Below are 22,024 nucleotides of genomic sequence, written 5' to 3'. Positions count from 1 at the left end.
CATGTAGTACATACATATTTCATGGTTGAAAAAATATTAACAGCAAATTCAACTTATTTATCCTCCACGAAGATTTTATTTTAAATACTTTTAAATGTAAAATGTTAAGCATGTTATACTTCTATCAGCTTTTCTGGAATATGATAATATAATATAATATAGATTTATTATTAAAGGATAGTTAGCATGCTAGCAGCGTGAAACTACAGCTAACATAGTTAGCTTGCTATCGTGGGTAGCAGTGTAGATGATGTTAACGTATAGTTAGCATGCTACCAGGGGAAAACTACAGCTAACATAGTTAGCTTGCTATCGTGGGTAGCAGTGTATGTGATAAAGTATAGCTAGTATGCTATCAGGGGTAACTGGACGATGTAAAACTAGCATTGTTAGCATGCTAGCGGGGCTAGCAGTTTAGACCATAGACTGTAAAATGACTGTTATTAATTAGTTATCATATTAGTTCTAACTACTATATTATTATAGTCTTTATATTAAAGACTATTATATACAGTCTATGGTGTATACGATGTAAGACTATAGCTAGCCTATCTAGCATGCTAGCAGGGGTAGCAGCGCGCGGACGTTCCCCCGGAAGTTGTTCTTCTTCTTCGTGGCAGGAGGAGATTGTTTGTTAGTGCCACGTTGATGGAGACCAGTGGGGACGTGGAGTTCTGTCTGTAGCCGGGACCCGGTAGCCTCCTTCTTCTTCTTGTTTTGTTTTTTTAAACAGACGCTAAACACAAAGCAGAACCGAAAAGGGAACCTGTACGGGTGGAGGAGTGTTTGTCGCTTATTGTATGTGTGTCTGCATGTAAGGGAGCCAAGAAGGAAAGGTAAGCCGCTTTAGTGAAGGAATAAAATCTGTGTGTGTGTGTGTCTTCACACTGTTAGATATTGTGCAGGCAGCTAGCAGACTAGAATGTAGGACATGCTGTTCCATGTCCTGGTAAAGCATTTTCAAAAAGTGACAATAAACTGCAGCAAAACCAGTCAGTTTTCTGCACATTTGATCTACTGGCACTCCTCGATGCCATTGCTGTGTGGCTTTAAATTGGTTTATCAGCTGTTAGCTGGCCGCTAGCTTGTAATGCACTTTTTGTTTTCCTCATGTTAACCTTTGAATGGAACAAGTACGCCGACTGGTTCCTAGATAACGCAGTTGTAATGTCATTGCTGCAACACAGCTCTTCTGTGCAGTGCACAAGTGATCATTAGTGTCAAGTCAAAGTAGGCCTTTTGTCTGTTTATGTGAATGCTGTATTTATTACAGTAGGGCGGCTGAATGGTGTAAATGCACAACACAAAGGTGGTAATAAGGCCAGAAGTACTTGTTTATAAACGTGTCACGTGCAGGTCACACATGCATTGACTAGGTTTACTAGACTTTAACTTTAAAGTATGTATTTATTTGCGCTCAGTTTCCAATTTCTATCCATAAGTGTAGATTAAATGACAGAAGCACCTCTCTGGTTAATGCATCCTCCAAAATGTGCATTAAAAACACCTCTTTAAAACAGCTTAACTGAACATTATGACCGTTATGAATGGAGGATTTCTTTCAGGACTGTTGTATTAGACTGCATTACTTTTAGCTAAGTGTTCATGCACATGTGTCCGTTGAAAGTCAGTCACTGTAATCGTTCCTGCTGTGAAAAGAGACATTCCTACAAAACTCAGTCCTGTTTCTGTGTTGGCAAATTAAGTGTGTTTCTTTCAAAATGACTGTCTTTCTAGTGCAATGTTCTTCTTTATGTTACTATACGGTCACCGTGGCTTAGCAGGTAAACAAAGAGATTATTTCACACTAAATACATACATAGTTTACGTTGGAATCACATTAGGAGTGGATCTTTTCACAGCCTGTATGGACATTGCGTGCTCTGTTATCTGTGGTGATTCCTGCAGAAGCCACATGGAGAGGAAACAAAATAAATGTTCCTTCAACATTATTTTTTTTTTTTTCCAGGATGAAACTTAAAGAGATCAACCGCACGGCCATCCAGAGCTGGAGCCCTGCACAGCACCACCCCATCTACCTTGCAACAGGTAAGAGCATGCAGCGAGCACCGGCACAGGCCTGCTGCTGCCGCTGTCTGGTGTTCTCACTGGACCTTATATAACTCTGGTCTTTCAGCCGTTCACACAACCTCATCAGAGTCACAGAGTAGGAAACCTTATTGGCTTGTCTTTTTGGTCCACTGGCACATGACAATAACGGGGAAAAATGATGATGCAGTGTGAATGTGTTTTGTTTATTTGACATTATGAGAAGGAGGACACTGAATCACTCACAACTAAAAACAATAAAGCAACTTGTGTTCTTTGATATAAAGAGTCCAGGGCAAAGTCAAATTGAATACATAAACACAAACTTCCTGAGACATGTTTTAGAGTGATTGTACAACATGTCATTGGATGAATATTCTAATATTTGTAGCAACAAGTATAATTAAGAATAGGGTAGTTTAGTCTATTATATGCATTTTATTTGAACATTGAACAGGATGTTCTTTTCTTTGGTATTTATCAGGGATGCAAACATGTATTAATGTAATCACTGTCCATCATCTTCATTTATTTAATATAATGTATTCGATTGCTCTTAATTTTACTTTAATTTACAGTAAATATTAACGGTTTCTTGACCCTTTTAAACATTATAATTACACATGTATCTGCAGAAGAGCTTATCATTTAGAAGTTGGATAAGTAATGACGAGGCAGCATCATGCATGACGTGCCACAACGTGCACCAAAGGTTCATGTGTTGTCTTTCTGCAGGAACATCAGCCCAGCAGCTGGATGCCTCCTTCAGCACCAATGCCTCCTTGGAGTTCTTCGAGCTGGACCTGACTGAGCCATCTCTGGACATGAAGTCGTGTGGCAGCCTCTCCTCCTCTCACAGGTACTAACAGCTGCTGATGTGTTTCATGTTTCTTCTCTTTCTGTGCAGCTGTTCACCACTAACATTGTGTCCTTCTCCCACCCACAGATACCACAAACTGGTGTGGGGTCCCTATGGAATGGACGGGGAGGGCCACCCATCCGGGGTCCTGATTGCGGGAGGCGAGAACGGAAACGTCATCCTGTACGACCCGGCAAAGATCATGGCCGGAGAGACCGACGTGATCATCGCTGAGAGCGACAAGCACACGGGGCCGGTGAGAGCTCTCGACGTCAACCCGTTCCAGGTGAGATCCAGTTACCTCCGGCGTCACTGAGTTTAAATATCGTTCAGTTAAAAAAAAATGCTAATTCAGTATTTTGTCCTTTCTGCTGCAGACAAACCTGGTTGCATCCGGTGGGAATGAGTCTGAAATCTATATCTGGGACATGAACAACTTTGGCTCACCAATGACACCAGGACCTAAAACTCAGGTAGGTTCTTTTTTTACTCTATTAAAGAAATATTGCATTTATTTTCTACTATGATTAAAACAATCTCACTGACTCATTTGAATGTGCTGCATAATAACATTTCTACAATTAACTCATGAAACAATGAAGACACTTGAAAATGACTTGGTAGAACAAAAGGTAAACCATACTTTTAACCTCTTATTTAAGATTTAATCAAAATGATTTTTCTTCTTTTTACAAAAATGATCCAAAACACTGACAATGAGGAAGATCTTGGGTAGATAATAATGAGAATAAATATGAAACAAAATTCAAATCATACCCTCTAAACTAAAGAGAAATCTGATTTGAACTGAAATCAATAAATCTATTAAATGCTGATCTATAGATGTCAAAACATGAAATTCTTCTTTATTCTTCTTATCATTTGAATGATTTTTCACTCTTTAATAAACTCTGTATCATCTCATGCATGCATATGAAGTTTGTATCGGTTGTAATGAATGTGTAAAGATATAAAGAGCGGCTGTTTCTGTCTCACAGCCTCTGGAGGACATCGGCTGTGTGTCGTGGAACAGACAGGTGCAGCACATCCTGGCCTCTGCCAGCCCGAGTGGCCGAGCCTCCGTGTGGGACCTCCGCAAGAACGACCTCATCATTAAAGTCAGCGACCACAGCAACAGAGTACGTGGTTCCCTCTGCACTCAGACAAAGTCTTTGTGGTCGATTTGTGACTCGTAATCCTTTGTTTCTGTCCACTCAGTTTAAACTGTTCCTCTCTGGGTTGTTGTTGTTGTTGTTGTTGTTTTTGTTTTAGATGCATTGCTCCGGTCTGGCTTGGAACCCAGAAGTCGCCACTCAGCTGGTCTTGTCGTCGGAGGACGACCGGATGCCGGTCATCCAGATGTGGGACTTACGTTTTGCTACCTCTCCTTTCAAGATCTTGGAGAACCACACACGGTAAACACACCTGATCCATAAATCGTTTTCCTTTGCAGCTTTTAATAATCTTGTGTCTATGCGAGACTTAACTGTACTGTTGTTTATGAACAGAGGTGTCCTTTCCATCAACTGGAGCTTGGCTGATCCCGAGCTGCTGCTGAGCTGCGGGAAGGACAACAGGATTCTGTGCTGGAATCCAAACACAGCCGAGGTAAACGTTTCCTGTAAATGTTTTATGTACACAACCAGAGAAGAAGAAAAACAACTGCCACTGTTGTCCCTCTGATATAAGGCTGCATCCACACTACTGTGTTTACCTTTTTTTAACGCAGAACTTTAGCTACGTTGATGCCAAAACCTCCTCGCATCCCACAGGACAATTACATACATTTACACACAACGTAACACTTTAATAACACACATATTTTAACATACTCTTATATTGTTTGTTTATCATATTTTATTGTAATCCTCAGGTGGTGTACGAGTTGCCCACCAGCAGTCAGTGGTGCTTTGACATCCAGTGGTGTCCCAGGAACCCCGCGGTGCTGTCGGCCGCCAGCTTTGACGGACACATCGACGTCTACTCCATCATGGGAGGAACCAACCAGGCGCAGAGCCAGAGACACGCCGACCAGGTGAGGTGCTCTGCTGTGAACGGTAGCATAGATAAGAGGTAATCGAGGTTATTATGGGGTACTTTGAGGAGATGATTTAATCCAGTCTGCTTTTCTAATTTTATAACTGTTTTTAATCATCAGATACCATGAAGCTGCCAAACCTTTGTCCATATTTCCTTATTCTTTTCCCCATCATGAACTTCTAACTTGACTCTGGGTGTCTGTTACAGATTAGCAACTCGTTTGGGAACATGGATCCGTTTGGGACCGGGCAAACTCTGCCCCCGCTGCAGCTGCCCCAGACGGCTGCCCCGCCAGTGACGGTCAACCCGCTGAAGAAGCCACCCAAGTGGATCCGCAGACCCGTCGGAGCCTCGTTCGCCGTGAGTCCTGCGTCTTTACTTTCTTTTCCCGTGACATCGAGGGGTTTCAGCGTCGCCGTTGCCTGTAAACCTTCTTCTTCTGGCTCTCTCTTGTTTAGTTCGGTGGGAAGCTGGTGTCTTTGGAGAACCCAAAGCCGAACCCGCAGCAGCCTCAGCAGCTTCTGTCACACGTCGTACACGTCAGCCAGGTTGTCACCGAAACGGCCTTTTTGAAGCGCTCCGATCGGCTGCAGGACACTCTGAGTGCCGGATGCTTCGAGGGTTTCTGTCAGGAGAAGATCGACGCAGCCGAAAATGAGTTCGAAAAGACTCTCTGGTCTTTCCTCAAGGTACGAAAATCTGAATAAAATCTATTCTCTTTTCAGTAAACAATGCCGTCATTCCTTAAGTTGAGTTTAAGTGACTATTTTCTGTTTTCAGGCTAATTTTGAAAGTGATATCCGCAGCAAATACCTGGAACTTCTGGGGTACAACAAAGAGGAGCTGGCCTTAAAGGTGAGCAGTATCTTCTGGACGACCGTATCACACTATATATACACACTATATATATTTATTTATATATTTTCTGTTTAATATTTGTGTGTCTCTCACTGTGCGTCTTGTGATACATGTGTCATTTTTTGTTGTCAGATTTCAGCAGCACTGGAGGAAAAGCCGGCTGACCCTCCGCAGGTACGTTTGTTTGGTGCATTTAATCTCACGGTGCATTTTAAAGGAAGAGTTCGACATTTCAGGGAAATACTCTTGAGAAGATGGACACCCGTCTCATATCTGTCTGTTAATTATGAATCTAGAGTCAGGATTAGCTTATTATAGAGACTACAAACAGCTAGCTTAGCTTCCAGCACGTCCTAAAGCTCATATATGTGTTCAGTCCAAACAAAAACGTCGTAATTCTCCTTTAAAACCTGTTAAAGCAAGTTGTGTCCGTTGTTTTGTACAAATTAAACAAACGAGATGTAATCTGTTGTCAGAGCCACGTAAACACATATTCATATTTGGTAAAATTGCTGTTATGTTTGCATGACAAGTTGTGATATTATTCACAGTTTTTTTTCATAGTTTGAAGAGCAGTTATTACATTATTATAAAGACATTTTATTATCTGCGACATTGATAGTGCAGTAATGCAGTTTTCATACTTGCATATCTTAAAACTGTTCCTTCAACTTTTTACCAAATTATCTGCATGTGGTTCAAAAGATCACTTCCTAATTGGACAAAATATTGTTTTATGTGGCTTTCTAAATGAGAGTGTGATCATGCAATGTGATGCAGTTCTTTGTCCTCGCCATTGAAAATTCAACTTGGAAACGAGTAAAGAATCAGCTGTTAACTATAAAAAGTGCATAGCAGGAACTTTTTGATCCCACCGTTTTAAATTCAAACAGAAAAGGCTGCACATCATCTCAGTAAACACTGTTATTAGAAATGAGCACACTGCTCTACTCTCACTTGTTCCTGATAAACGTTCACATTCATTTCACTTTCACTGTACAACAGAACTAGCCGACTGATTTTGGCAGTAATTAGTGCCACAGTTGTTGGCTCTAGTCTCTGTTTTACATTTGGCAATAAGATAATAAGTGTTGAAAGTATTCTCAAAGATGAAGCTATAAATACTACTTCCCCTTTTTGAAACTACTCACAGGAAGCTTTGCACACACTTAGTGAAACGGTTTGATATCCTTCATTCTGCTTCAAATTACTTTTAACGATTATTCGATTATCAAAGTAGTTGATCAACTAGTCGACTGATAGTTGCAGCTCTACTTCAAATAGTTATTTAACAGCTGACATGACCAGAGTGTGTTTTCTGCCACGTTTTCTCCGTTTTGCCGTGATGCGTGGCGTCATTTCCCTCGTTGGGTTTGTTTTGCGTCTCCCTGTGCACTTCTCCCCAAATAACTAATGATATTTCTATGTTCATTTCACCCTCCCCTTTTCCCCTTTATTTTGCCTTTGAAAATTCTACCACAGCCCCTGACTTTGAACCCATATCTTCCCTCAATATTCAGGTGGAGGTGCCGGCTCCAGTCAGCCTGCTGCCTTTACCAGAACTCACCATCGTGCCGCCTGTTGACAATCCTGAGGCGGCCTTCGATATGATCGCCGCAGCAGCCGTGCCGCTTGCTGACCCTCCTGAGGCGACCTTTGATATGATCGCTGCAGCAGCCGTGCCGCTTGCTGACCCTCCAGAGGCGGCCTTTGATATGATCGCTGCAGCAGCCGTGCCGCTTGCTGACCCTCCTGAGGCGACCTTTGATATGATCGCTGCAGCAGCCGTGCCGCTTGCTGACCCTCCAGAGGCGGCCTTCGATATGATCGCTGCAGCAGCCGTGCCGCTTGCTGACCCTCCAGAGGCGGCCTTCGATATGATCGCCGCAGCAGCCGTGCCGCTTGCTGACCCTCCAGAGGCGGCCTTCGATATGATCGCCGCAGCAGCCGTGCCGCTTGCTGACCCTCCTGAGGCGACCTTTGATATGATCGCTGCAGCAGCCGTGCCGCTTGCTGACCCTCCAGAGGCGGCCTTCGATATGATCGCCGCAGCAGCCGTGCCACCTGCCGACACTCCTGAAGCAGCCTTCGATATGATCGCTGCAGCAGCCGTGCCGCTTGCTGACCCTCCAGAGGCGGCTTTCGATATGATCGCTGCAGCTGCAGCTGCCGTGCCGCCTGCTGAGACTCCCGAGGCAGCGTTCGATATGATCGCGGCAGCAGCCGTGCAGCTTGCTGACCCTCCAGAGGCGGCATTCGACGCGATCGCTGCAGCAAACCTTCAGCCAGCAGCCACGATGGACTTGGACCCTGCTCCTGATCCTGAGACTGAAGAGCCAGCAGCAGCAGAGCTAGATCCAGAAGACGCTCCTCCCGGTGAACCAGAAGAAAATGTGGACCAGGTTCTACCAGAGGAAGCTGAGGAAGAGGAGATCCCCTTGGAGGAGGAGGTACACCTTCATCACTGAACAGCCCAGCTGACGGTTGAACTCATGTTTCATCTGTTCAAAGGCGCCACACACACACACACACACACACACACACACACACACACACACACACACACACACACACACACACACACACACACACACTCACAGTTAACACACATGGGGGATTTTTAATTATTTAAGGTTGATTGGACCTCTTTCTCAGGACTGTGCGGGCTCGTACAGACCGGGTTCAGGAGCAGTCAAGCAGTTACTTGCTTGATGTATTTCTGGTAACACAGTGCCCAGAAAAAGGTTGAACGTCCTGTAAACAATTTCATTTGGCTTGAAAATCTTTGTTTCTCTGGTGTTTCAGGAGGAGACGGCAGCACCAGTGGAGGAGGAGCCCAGTCCTCTGGAGACCTTGGCTCCACCAGTCGAGGAGCCCACGGTGGATCCAGCTCCAGCTCCTGCTCCAACTCCACAAACAGATGGAGTCAGTCTCAGCATCAGTCAAGGTAACAACGTTACAAGAAGTTAATGGTATCGAAAACATCTCTACCGGAGAGAAAACAAACCAGAATAAAAAATGAATCTGTGGTTTTGACTCCTTGTTTTCCTGCCAGATGTGGACGGGCTCATCACACAGGCCCTGCTGACCGGAGACTTCGAGGGAGCTGTGGAGCTCTGTCTTCATGACAACCGCATGGCAGACAGCATCATCCTGGCCATTGCCGGAGGGGCCGAGCTCCTGGAGAAAACCCAGAAGAAGTATTTTACAAAGACACACAGCAAGATAACCAAGGTGAGGTTGTTTTATGAAGTGTTTTATGAAGTGAGAGGTTGTTGTTGTTTTTAGCGATGATGTAACTTAATTTTAAGTTTTGTCCTGCAGCTGATCAGTGCAGTGGTGATGAAAGACTGGCATGACATCCTGAAGACGTGTGACCTGCAGAACTGGAAGGAGGCTCTGGCCGCTGTCATGACCTACGCTCAGCCCGAGGAGTTCTCTTCCCTCTGTGGTTAGTTCAAGGACTCGTGTGTCAACAGGGGTTCGATTTAACAAACTTTGTTGTGAATTTGTGCCCTCTAACTGAAATCCTCCCGCTTGTTAGACCTTCTCGGAGGCAGACTGGAGGCAGCAGAGGACGCCCAGCTGCAAGCCCAGGCCTGTCTGTGTTACATCTGTGCTGGAAACGTGGAGAAACTGGTGTCTTGCTGGACCAGAGCGCAGGACGGACACTGTCCACTCTCCCTCCAGGTGCGTCTCTGTCTTAAATCTGCAAAAAACATTGGACACTATTTTAGCTCTGTGTTTGGTCTCCGCCACCCCTGAGGGAACCATTTGACTCATTAGCTGCTACATGCTCCACTATGTTCACCAGCTGGTCTCTAACTGTCTGTCTGCTATTTAGCGGCTTGGCTCTTTACATTGTTTTGTGCTCATGTGATCGGTGTTTCCATCCCTCAGGACCTGGTGGAGAAGGTGGTGGTGCTGCGGCGTGCAGTGGAGCAGACCCAGCGCTCCGGTCCCACCGCTATCGGCATCCTGCTGGCTGAGAAGATGAGTCAGTACGCCAACCTGCTGGCCTCGCAGGGCAGTCTGTCCACCGCCATCACCTACCTGCCTGACAACACCAACCAGGTATGAATCACACCTGGACTGTGTTGCACTAAGTTGTGTGTGTTGAGTTATTTCTAATAATAATAACATTTAAGTGGCTGAGATGTTTTACCTGCCCGATGGAAAATATAGGCCTATTAGTAAAATAAAAAAAATCAACATATATTTGTACAATTGGTCAAAATAAATATAATTTTAATTTTTGCTGTTTGGGGCTTGAACGCACCAAAGTGTAACTGAGCGGGAACCTCGGCACATTAGCCGTTAGCTCCGTTATTAGCAAGACTGTGTTGCACAGAGAACACAAATGTTGCCATGCTGTTAGCTTCGTTCTTAAGCTAACTAACTAGTTAGCTAAATGTTTAGCTAAATAGTTATTTAGTTAGTCAGCTAAATAACTAGCTAGCTTACTAACTAGCTAATGAGCTAGTCAACGTTAACTAGCTAGCTAACAACTAGCGTTAACTAGCTGTCCTTCAGCCGAGTTCCTCTCAGCCAACAAATTTCTAGTTGAAAATGTAGCATTTTCAGGTAGTTCACAATGTAGCATTTTCAGGTAATCGGCGACTGGAAAACATTAATGGCGTTCCTTTAATCACATATTTTACTGATTATTGGCCCCTATATATATATATATATATATATATATATATATATATATATATTTATATTTATATATTTATTTTTCACTCTGCCCGAACACAGAGTTGACTTTCCGGGTAGGCGTTGATGTCCTGATAAAGTTTAGTAAACCCTTCCGAGAAGTTGACTAACCTTCTCACCTTTCTCATTTTGACCTTACAGGTTTCCATACAGCAGCTTCGTGACCGTCTCAGTCGAGCTCTGGGGCAGCGAGCGGCGCCGGCTCCAGCTCCTGCAGCTCCGGTACAAACCCAGAGAGCTCAGACTCAGCCGCCTGCCCCGACTCAGACTCAGCCCCGGCATCTGTTCACCCCGATCCAGCCAGCCATGGTGCCTCAGCCCACTGCAGCACCAGCACCAGCAGTAGCTCCAGTGCCCATGCCTACACCTGCTGCCTCCGCCCCAGCACAGCCGCAGTATTATCAGCCAGTATGTTCCTCTGAGTTTTACACCAGTTTTACTCACGCTTTTATCTTTGGGAATCAGGAGTCCCACTGGTTTCCTGATGTTCCTCTATGAACATCTACAGGTCACTCTCCAGTGATTGGGTTTCCACATTTTACTGTGAAGCTCCGACTCTAACAGATCTCTTATCAAACCTTTTCTTGTCTTCTCACCAAAGAGTAATGGAAAACATAGAGGAAGCAGCTTCAGCTGACTGTTGCTGGTTAGAATAACAAACATCAACGGCAGTAGAGCCGTTTGATACTTGCAAAAGTTGAAAAGTAAACCTGATAAGATTCGATAAGAGATTGAAAATTGTTCGCATTTGTTCTGTTCTTGATTTAAATGTGATGAAATGCCATCAAACCTCTTTCCCTCTCTCATACTAATGAACCACCTGGTGAAGTGCTCATTGCTGTTGTGTTCATTTCATTGATTGGACTCTAGCTAAAGTTTAAATCACATCCTTATTCCAAAATACATTTTTCATGAATGATAAGCTTATTGTTTGAGGGGCTGCATGCCTGGAAAAACATCTTTATTTTATTGTAATTTGAACCCTGGCTCTGGTCCAATGTGTGTGTGCGTGTGTGTGTGCGTTGTGGTGTCGTTGGTGCCCCCCCCCCATGCTACGGCCATCATCGGTATGTGCCGTGTGTGTCTGTGCTTCAGGTGAGGGCTGCGTCCACTGTCACCTCCTGGAGTAACCAGACTCCCACAGCCCTCCCCAATGTCCCTCCTCCTCCTCTTCAAGTAGGCAGAGCCTCAGAGCAGCAGGTACACTGACCGCCCACCCAAACCCCCCCCCCCCCCCCCCCCCCCCCCCCCCCCCACACGTGCACACACACACACACACACACACACACACACACACACACACACACACACACAGCGTTGATGATGTTTAATAATGAGTGTCTTCATTGATCGAATCAATCACAAATTCTGTTTGTTTGGTAATACCTACATTTCTCTGCCACTTCCTGTTCATTCTCTGAAGCTGCGTTCCAAATCGCATACTTTTACTTTTGACTTTTAGTACGCACTACAGCTGCACTTACAAAGTACGCACTGTTGCATGCTGTATGCATTCATTTGGGACGTACTACTGCACAAAGGATTGTGGGTCAGAATAACCAGAAAAGCATGCTGGTTTCTATACTGCAAAAATGTGACCGGATGTAGTAACATTCTGGTATTTTTGACATGCTCTGTATTGGGACATACTAAATCTCTTCCTTACATACTAGACAGTCTGCTAGTATGCGTATTGGATCGCACAGTTTTCTCCAGTTGTCTCCTGTGATGCATGCACCGGTTGCTCTTCTCATTTCTCTGTTTGTACGTCCTCGATTCCTTTTCCTAGCTCGGTAGAGACGGTTTATCTCTGGATGGTTCTCTATCTTTTGTTGTGAAACATGTCTCAGATTTCTTTGTGTGTGTGTTTCTGCAGGCGGAGCCTCCAAACCCCATGTACGGGATGCCTCCCTCCTGCACAGCTGCTGCACCTCCTCCAGTCTCCTCCAATCCTGCCTACATGTACTCCCAACAGTACCAGCGTAAGTGGAGATCGGTCTGTATGATGACGAGTCATTGACTTCAGGGAGAAATCCTCCGAATGGAGAGAAGAATCCAGCAACCATGTCTCCTAAAAATATCTTTAAACATATCTGATTTTTTTGAGGAAACTGTTATATTGAATATGCGAAATCCAAGCTGAACTTCTGTATTCGTCAAAGTGAACTAGTAGAATATATATAAAGGTTATTTTTAGGAGACAGAGTTGCATCAAGAGGTGACAAACACACAACCTTTATTTCTGTCTTCTTTGAAACACTGACAAGCATTTCTACCTGGAAATGTTTGACTCTGTTAGTTCTGTTAGTCACTACCAGAAGATAAGAATGAATAACTTTAGTTTACATCTTTGCCTGTTGACTCTTTTTATAACCTACAAGCTCAACATGAAGCTCTTCAGCATGATCTTTACTGTTCTGTTCTGTTGCATGATGCAGTTAGTGTAACATGCAGCTAGTATGTCACTAACGGCATGTGTTGTATCCTGTGTGACTCCCAGCATACCACCAGGTCAACCAGTACCCACCTGGAGCTGGTGGAGCTCCTATCTATCAGCCTCTTCAGTACTCCTCCTCCTCCTCCTCTGCTCCTCCTCCTCCTGCAGAGCCCCCCGGCTTTCTCTCTCAGTACACACAGCCAACATCTCCGGTCTATCCCGGACATCCTCCCATCAGCCAGTGCCCGTCCTCCTCCCGTCCTCCTTTCTTTCCCTCCTCTTCCTCCTCCTCCTTTTCCGCTCCTCCGTCCTCCGGAGCGTCTTTCCAGCATGGCGGGCCGGGATCTCCTGTGTCGTACATGCCGCCTCCTCCACCGGTCGGATTCTCAGGTACACAGCTGATCTGGTGAAAAAGGTCTGCATGAGCGTCCTCACAAACTCTGAGGACAACCGTGGTTTCCTGTTTTTAACTTCCTTAAGATCTTAGTTTCAGTTCAGGTTTTCTGTTACATGCTGCCAGACGTAGACAAGACAACCATTTTTTAACTTCTAACCAAGACAGAGTGAAGTTCACGTTGTTTATTGACATGTGCACAAGAATGAAGAATGAAATTCTTAGATGAGAGCGGTTTTGATCTTTAAGAAATGTTTGATCACATTTCACATCTTCTAGTAGACTTTAACCCGGCGGTGTGAGAATGAGAATGATTTTAATTTAGTTTTTCTGTAGGGCCTCAGAACGGCTGGAATGACCCTCCGGCCCTGAACAGAGCATCAAAGAAGAAGGTGAGTCTGCTGAAGAGCTGCAGTCTGTCAGTGTGGACAGTACACATTATATATAAAAATATACATATATATATATGTAAATAAAATGTGACGTCTTTCAGCCGGCTCCAATGAACTACACCCCTCCTGCCCCCATCACTGCTCCCATCATGGCTCCGCCTGGCGCTGACCCTCAGGCCCAGCAGGTCCCCTCTGGGGCCCCACAGGCTATGGGCCAGGGGCCACACGGTGCCCAGGTCCCCTACTCGGGCATGCACCAGCAGCACCAACAGCACCAACAGCAGCAGCAGCAGCTCTCCCCTCCACCCATGAACCCTGCAATGCCCAAGACCAGTATGGAGGGAGCACCAGGAGCTCCCACTGGAGATGTTATACAGGTACACAGTTCTCCTCTGTCTCAGGATATAAAGACTACGGCTTAAAAATGTCTCGAATAACGGCTTCCCTCCTGCACATGTAGGCATTGTGTAGCCCCGCCCTAAATCATACTCTGCTTTATGGTCTGTTTGACTCTAAATGGACCATAATGTACTAAATGAACATCATGCTGTATTGAAGAAGACTTGAAACTAGAGATTGAGACCATAAACTCATGTTTACAATGTTTACTGAGGGAATAAATCAAGAGAGAAGTAGAGTCATTTTAGACTAGACTTCTATACAACCAGAGGAGTCGCCCCCTGATGGACACTAAAGAGAATGCAGCTTTAACACACGTAAACGTAGCAAAAGATATGCGTTTTAAAACAAAAGCGCAGTAGTGCGGATGTCGCCTTAATCTGCTCACCCTGTTTTAACGCTTTCAGCCTCTTCGGTCCATCCCCGCTGAGAAGATCATGAAGAAGCCGATCCCCGAGGAGCACCTGGTCCTGAAGAACACGTTTGAGGGGCTCATCCAGAAGTGCTTGGCTGTAGCTACCGACCCCGTGAGTTCGTCTGACGGGGAAATAACAACTCAATTCATCTCGTCTTAACAAAGTGATTCATTAGATGTGTGATCATTTTCTATGTCATCGTTTTACAGCAAACTAAGAGGAAGCTCGACGACGCCAACAAGCGTCTGGAGGCGCTCTACGACAAACTCAGAGAGCAGAAGGTGAGTGACCCGCGTGGACAATAATAAAGAGTCTCGACTTTTAAAACACAAATGGACTGAATTCACGGGCCTCATAGAAACAGAGTTGTTAAGTGGCACAGAGTGACTGAAGAGAACGAGACGCGTTCACCAATTTTCCTGCATTTGTATTTTTCAATTGGGCACAAATTCAATATTCGAGTGGTATTTTGAGTTTAAGTTTTGTTTTACTTGATGTCTGAAAAAAATGTAAAGTTAAGGAAAATGCAAATTACATGCATTTAAATCAACTGGTTTGGAGCGAATAAACTAACAATTATTTTCATTATCAATTAACTTAAATTTAAATATGGAGCTACAGATTGCTGGAAGATGGAGACAATTTGGTGTCTGTTCATTTTTATATCCCAGTTTTAACCACAACATACTACAGTACTATTTAAACAGGCTCACTACAGTTTGTAACAGATCTTTTGACGGCAGCCATGAAGGAAATCAGACCATAGAAATGCTGAAAAATGCAGAAAACCGAACGTTTCAGACTCTCCTGAAATCTGACCGATCGTCTGAGAGACAGATAATCACAACGACAACCAATCCGTCAGAAATCCGGATTAGGGAGATTTACTCAGGGTTCAAATCTGACTTCATGTCCGCCCAGTTTAAGAGGTTTTGGTGAATCCGTCTTGGACTCGTTACGAGCAAACGTGACAGAAAAAGAAGAAAACCAAGATGTTGTTGTGTGAGGCCCAGAGTTGCTCATCCTGCTGAATCTCTGTCACTGAAAAAACCGCAGGATGCTTCTCACCAACACTTTCCTCTGTTCTTCTCTGCAGCTCTCTCCGGCCATTGTTGGAGGACTTCATAACATAGCCAGGAGTATAGAGGCCCGATCCTACGCGGAGGGCCTCAGCATCCACACCCACATAGTCAGTAACAGCAACTTCAGCGAGACATCAGCGTTCATGCCCGTCCTCAAGGTGGTGCTGACGCAAGCCAACAAACTCGGGGTGTGATGTCGAGTCTTTGACCGGCGGCGGAGAGTCGAGCTCGCTTCACGGGGAGCTTTTCCTTTTCTTTTTTCTTTTTTTTTTTTGAGGAAGAATTCTGAGATGTATGAAAATCCTGTTGAATTCTTCTTTGTGCCATTCATGTTTTCTGACACAACTCTAACACAAGCCGTGCTATCAGTCGCACTCCGTGGTGAGAGCTCCGTGCAAACTGCAAAATGCTCACATAGAATAAAGGGCTAGAGTCTAGTTTTATCAAAGTACCACCTTCATCTACCAACATGCTAACAAGCTACGCTAGTCATTCGTTTTTATTTTTAAACTTAGCCACATAGATGAATATATGCAATAATTGTATTGAAGCATAATCAAATTTAAAATCTCCAAATTACCAAGCAAAATATAAGGAAAGGCACAGCTTCAGCATATTTGATATGTAGATAAATAAATATGGAATTTATAGACCAACTTAAATAGGAAAAGCAACAGGAGATTCAGGAATTAAAGGGCACTTCTATTTACTTGTGTTGAGACGATCAAACTATATAAAAGAATAACGCTCATCTTAATTAAGTTGGCATTAACAGCGGACTGCTGATACATTTCAGTAATTTTAGCTTGTTCATCTTTATAGTCTTTTAACATTTGTGCACTACAAGAATGCTCAGCTACCTTTTTATAATCCATGAATACATAACATCTCTAAAAGTACAAAATCATGCTTTAGTTTTAAGTATAAATGCATCATTGCCTGCACGCATTTTGAAACAAACCTGCAAATGACGCAGTTTAGAGAAGAGGGAGACAGAATGTATTTTTAGAAACATGGCATTATTTTGAGTTAGAACCAGTAGTCACACTCACAGGCAATTAAAGCAAAACTAATGCGTTTGTTAAAGTACCTAATATGTCTGTATTTAGTACTTTTTATCCCCTCTTTCTGCTTTTACTGGCTTACTTTCACCACTGGTGTCACTACGTAGAACACATTGGACCAAGATACTTTCAGTGTGTGGGATCTGTCAATGCAGAGCAATGCAATCCCATTTGTTAAAGATGTTTTTATGTCTTATTTCAGTTTTTTATTCTTTTTTCTTTCAGTGTAATCATGATTCATCCGCAAAGTGCAATGAACTTTACAAAAAAAAAAAGAAGACTGAGAAAAAGAGACTTTTAGGTGCTTTTATGGAATTTTAAAGTGTGCATGCTTAAACAAACGCCAACAGTCGTCTTTGACGGCTCTGGAGGTAAATTATCTAATTAATCGGACCTCAGAAGGAAACAGGAAGTAGACTTGTACTTGATTTTCATTCCAACTATGATGAGGGCTCTAGTTTATGTTGTTGATAAAAGGAAAACAAGTCTTTGTTTAAGATTGACTACATGCAATATTTTCAATAAATAGTATTTATTTACAACATGATGTTGCAGCGTTTTGATTTAATTTGCTTTCTTTTACATTCAAATATTTATGTACACAAAACACCAGTGATGTACACATTAATGCATTAACAATCCACTAATATATGATCCTGAAATTTACCTGTATAATGAGTACTTTTACTTTTGGTACTTTAAGTGTATTTTGATCCTTATACTTTTGTAAGTGATATTTGAATGCAAGACTTTTACTTGTTACAGAGTAATTTCCCACTGTAGTGCTACTACTTTTACTTAAATAATAAATGAAGAATCCACCTCTGCGTCATCACATGAGTGTACTTTCTTTATTTACAATGCAGCGCTTTTATTTTGAAGGGCAGATGGCTAAACCGGAAAACCTGTGTTACCAGAATTAAAGTCGTCTTTTACCTGCTAAATGAAACGACGACGACATCGTTACACCTTTAGCAGTTGTTACTGACATTCATTACCGACTAGTATTACAGATTATGTACATATTCATATACAGTATTTACAACACAGGTTACGGAAACCCGGAGCGGAACCATCGGTGAGAGATTATCCTCAGGGCGGACAGGTAAGGCTGTTTTATCGGCACTTTACGACAGTTATTACATGTTTACGAACCAACAAGAACAACCTGTCACCTCCCTGTTTTAACTAGTTTTTTTTATGTCTTTAACGTTTAGTTTCCTTTAAACACCACAGAAGAAGAGCTTGTGTTGCTGTGATTTTACTACGTATTTAACAAAGAGCATCAAAGTGAAACTGTTTGATGCTGAGGGTTTCAAGCTCTTCTTCTGTGGTGTTTAATTAAAGGAGACAAGATGTTAAATACATATATAAAACTAGAAGTTCTTAAGCTAAAGCCGGTCTGGTCTCACCTGTAAATGTGTATGTTGACATGTATCTTTAAATGCTAACACTAGCTCTCTTCTGTGGTGTTTAAAGGAGACAAGATGTGGCGCTGCAGTCTGTGGGCTCTTCTGCCTCCTGTCTACTCTGTATTCACTGCTGCTGGTCTGTGGGTGGTGTAAGTTATGTTAATTATTATTATTATAGGACTAACTTTAAATATCGGTTTGACAGCAGCCTTTCAGAAATGATCATAATTTAAGAAAGTTATACCCACATCTCAAGCTTTCTTTGACAGTTTCCTGATATTTAGTAAAGTGTGCTGTAGATTTAAGTGTAATCTCAGTGCAGAGGAGTGTCAGTGTGGACGTGTTATGGCAGGAAGCTATGGACATGAGACAAGCAGCTTATCTTCCTCTTCATTGTGAAATAAATAACGACATTAACATTTTATGACAGCAGTCCCTGAGAGTCCTGGTTAACCTGCAAACTGTCACTGGAATAAACAACTACAAAGAGACCTACAAATACTACAAAGAGACCCAAATGAGTAACATTTACTCCTACAAAAAGACACAAGCAACTAATAAAAGACAGAGAAAGACTTCAAAGATACACAGATACAAGTAACTACAGAAATAGGCAAAAAAGAACGACTTCAAAGTGACATACAATTACTACAAAGGGACACAAAATGACTTAAAGAGACACAAATGGCTACAAAGAGAAACAAATGACTGAAGTGACATTTACTACTGCAAAGATACTCAAAACCACTACAGGGACACACAAAATGACTACAAAAAGGCATAAAACAACTTCAAAGAGACACAAGCAACTACAAGCCCACACAAAGGCCTCAAAGGGACACTAATCTAGTGTCAAGAGAAACAAATCACAGCTACAAAGAGACATCACAACAAAGACACAAAATCAAATTCTAAAGCTAAGCTAAATGACTACAAAGAGAAGGACTACAAAAGGATGCAAAAAACTACAGAAAGAGGCCAAACATAGAGACACTAAACGACTACAAAAAGACTGAAATAACTACAAAGAGACTGTTGTATATTATGTCTCTATTCATCTTTAATAATACATTCCATCCTGTGTTCTGATGCATTTGAACAGATACTTTGTAGCTGTCAATGATGAGAAGATCGCACCGCTGGGTTCAAAATACAGGTAATAATTAAACAATATATATATATATATATATATATATATATATATAGCAAATAATGACTTTTTATCTCTTCATCTTTGGATTAATTTTTTTTTTTTATGTATTATGTATTTTCAGGAGAAGAAATGGATCCCTTTATCCTCCCTACATCAGGTACACACTCATCATTTTCATTTCACAATAAAAGCATAGTTTTACTTTATTTTGGAGCAGCAAATTCAAAAGTCTCCGCCTTCAGTATTGCAGGAAACTCTCCACCAGCCAGCTGCATCTTCAGCGAGGTCATGAACTTGGCTGCGTTTGTGGGTGAGAACACAGTTATAACGCAGGTTTGTGCAAGTCGACTTCAACCAAATGTTCATTGTTTTCTGTTTTCCGTCTCTGTCACAGGGTTCATCATCGCCGTCCTCAGATTCCTTCAGCTGAGACGCAGAATGGACAAACGGTGGCTGAACGTCTGCAGTCTGGTGGCTTTCTCCATCGGCTGCTTCGGGATGACACTTCTAGGAAACTTCCAGGTAACGTGCACCGCCGACACACACACACACACACACACACACACACACACTCATGTGTATTTGACTATTTATCAGAGTTAATTCGTTGATTTTGGGTTCAGCTTTTCAGCGAGGAGATGACCCACAACTTTGGCACCTTCATGACGTTTGGATTTGGAACGCTGTTCTGCTGGCTGCAGTCCTACATCACCCTGAGAGTTAATCTGAGGAACGAAGGGAGGAAGGCCGGCGTCCTTCGCTTCCTGTTGTCTGGATCCATCACCGTCTGCATGATTCTCTGTATCCTTTGACCGTTTGAAGAGAGTGAAGGAGATATTATTTAATCTGTGTGTTGTGAGTTTAAAGGGGCCCTTGTGAGTTTTCTTCCAATCATTTTCATTGTTTTGCTTGTCAAATATCACAGAATAGTAATTTATGTCCATCACTATTTCCTGAAGTCCATGATGACATCTTTAAATTAATTTTTTTTGTCCGACCGATAATCCAAAACCCAAATATAAAGATATTCAAAGCAGCAAATCCTAGAATGGAATTGGCAAATATTTGACATTTTTGCTTGAAAATTTACTAATAAATCTACTTTTTCAGCTGTAATATATGTATATATATATATAGATATATATATATATATCTATATATATATATCATGCTGTAATATATATTATATATACTGTATAAGTGTACGATATATATATATATATTAAGATTTGTAGTTTTTACATCATTATTTTTACAAATTAAACAAATTAAATATATAATGTGTTAACTTGTGAGCTTTAGAGGTTAGGCCAAGCTAGCCGTTTCCTCCTGTTTCCATGCTTTTATGCTACGCTAAGCTAACCGGCTGCTAGCTCTAGCTTCATATTTGGCATACAGACATGACAGTGGTCGTTCTGCTTTTTAATTAACCAATCAGAAGCAAGCAATCAGCCCTTAATAAGTGTACTACGATGAAACCACTGAATCAAATCAAGCAAATGAAATACCACAAAATATGAATATTTAAATTGATTATCAAAATAGCTGCATATTCATTTCTATTGATTGACATTTGATTTGAGAGCTTTAGCCCTCTGCTCCATTAAACTACACATAGATGATGGTAGATTCTGAGTTCACAGGTTGCCATGTTCTGTTCCCGTTATCCCTCATTTTCATGATCTCACCCTTAACTCACCCCTCTGCAGACTTCTCCCTGATGGCTCAGCGCCTCCACATGCAGGCCGCTCAGAGCCAGTGGGCGCTGGTCATGTTCTTCCTCGCCTTCCTCGCCACTTTCGCCATCGAGTTTCGTCACAGCCGTTTCTACATGGTGTGCACAGACGACTCAGCGGGCCGGTCAGAGAGCCTCTCCGACCGGTCCCGGTACCAACCGGACCAACTGTAGAGACCGTTACACCGTCGCATTTATTACATCTAGTGGAGCTGTTTTTTTTACCATTATTACACATGATCATTTCATGTTGCATGTTTTACTGTTATATATATATATTTTTTATCTATAAGCATCATTAATAGCAGAAGTCTGCTGGGTTTATTACTTTTTCTTGTTTTAATTGTTGAATTATTAATTATTTTTAAACATTACGAACGTCCAAATTATTTTTGTAACTTTTCAAATGTTTTAGTTTGAATTTGATTTAAAATGCAAATTTGCACAAGTACGATCAGTATCAATACAAATTCAGCAAAATGTATTTAAGGTGTCGTCAAATTTATTATCTTTTGAATTTTTGTATCCACTGATTTTTCCGTTAAGTAGGTTGTCTAATGAAAACAGTCTGGAATAGTTATTATAGTGTGGATTATTCAGAGACAGATGAAGCCAGCAGTTGCTTACCTTAGCATAAAGACTGGAAACAGATAGCCTTGCTCTTGAAGGAAAACATTTTAAAGGAATACTTCAACTCCAAAATTATAATTTTCATACGTTTTGGGAAATACACATTTGCTTTCTTGCCAACAGTGAAATGAGTAAATATGAAGCAGCAGTCAGCAGCTGGTTAGCTTAGCATAAAGACTGTAAACGGAGGGAAACAGCTAGCCTAGCTATGTCAAAATGTACAAAAATCCACCTACCAACAACCTCTAAAGCTCACTGATTAATTAACGCGATATTTTTATCGCACACACTTCTCATCTAACTCTTGGTAAGAAAGCAAATAAACAAATTCCCAAATTTTAAATTTGTCCTTTAAAAATGTACATTTGGCTCAGTACCACTCGGGATG

At 42.3% G+C, this 22,024-nt stretch overlaps 2 protein-coding genes across 2 annotated transcripts; both read left to right on the top strand.

Moving 5' to 3' along the window:
- Positions 1-657: 657 nt before the first annotated feature.
- sec31a (SEC31 homolog A, COPII coat complex component) lies at positions 658-17,250 on the top strand. Its single transcript, XM_068706472.1, has 29 exons — positions 658-836; positions 1,970-2,049; positions 2,785-2,908; positions 2,996-3,194; positions 3,286-3,381; positions 3,907-4,047; positions 4,181-4,323; positions 4,417-4,516; positions 4,782-4,943; positions 5,156-5,308; positions 5,407-5,637; positions 5,729-5,803; positions 5,939-5,980; positions 7,327-7,401; positions 7,834-8,256; positions 8,612-8,753; positions 8,862-9,040; positions 9,131-9,257; positions 9,351-9,496; positions 9,707-9,880; positions 10,664-10,930; positions 11,618-11,722; positions 12,399-12,504; positions 13,023-13,349; positions 13,690-13,745; positions 13,847-14,122; positions 14,552-14,671; positions 14,770-14,841; positions 15,657-17,250. The coding sequence occupies exons 2-29, from the start codon at positions 1,971-1,973 to the stop codon at positions 15,834-15,836; spliced, it is 4,320 nt and encodes a 1,439-aa protein (XP_068562573.1). The 5' UTR covers positions 658-836; position 1,970; the 3' UTR covers positions 15,837-17,250.
- A 376-nt stretch (positions 17,251-17,626) lies between these two features.
- On the top strand, positions 17,627-21,490 carry tmem150c (transmembrane protein 150C). The gene is made up of 8 exons (XM_068706468.1): positions 17,627-17,811; positions 18,186-18,267; positions 19,221-19,274; positions 19,393-19,428; positions 19,514-19,581; positions 19,666-19,793; positions 19,895-20,072; positions 20,981-21,490. Exons 2-8 carry the CDS (start codon positions 18,194-18,196, stop codon positions 21,178-21,180), a joined length of 738 nt encoding a protein of 245 aa, XP_068562569.1. The 5' UTR covers positions 17,627-17,811; positions 18,186-18,193; the 3' UTR covers positions 21,181-21,490.
- The last annotated feature ends 534 nt before the right edge of the window (positions 21,491-22,024 follow it).

The sequence above is a fragment of the Cebidichthys violaceus genome, unplaced genomic scaffold (genome assembly GCF_023349555.1).
Source record: "Cebidichthys violaceus isolate CVI_PGR_0920_01 unplaced genomic scaffold, fCebVio1.0.p SCAF_12, whole genome shotgun sequence".
NCBI lineage: Eukaryota > Metazoa > Chordata > Actinopteri > Perciformes > Stichaeidae > Cebidichthys > Cebidichthys violaceus.
Note: the sequence above shows the minus strand (reverse complement) of the source record. Positions and strands in the feature narration are given on the sequence as shown.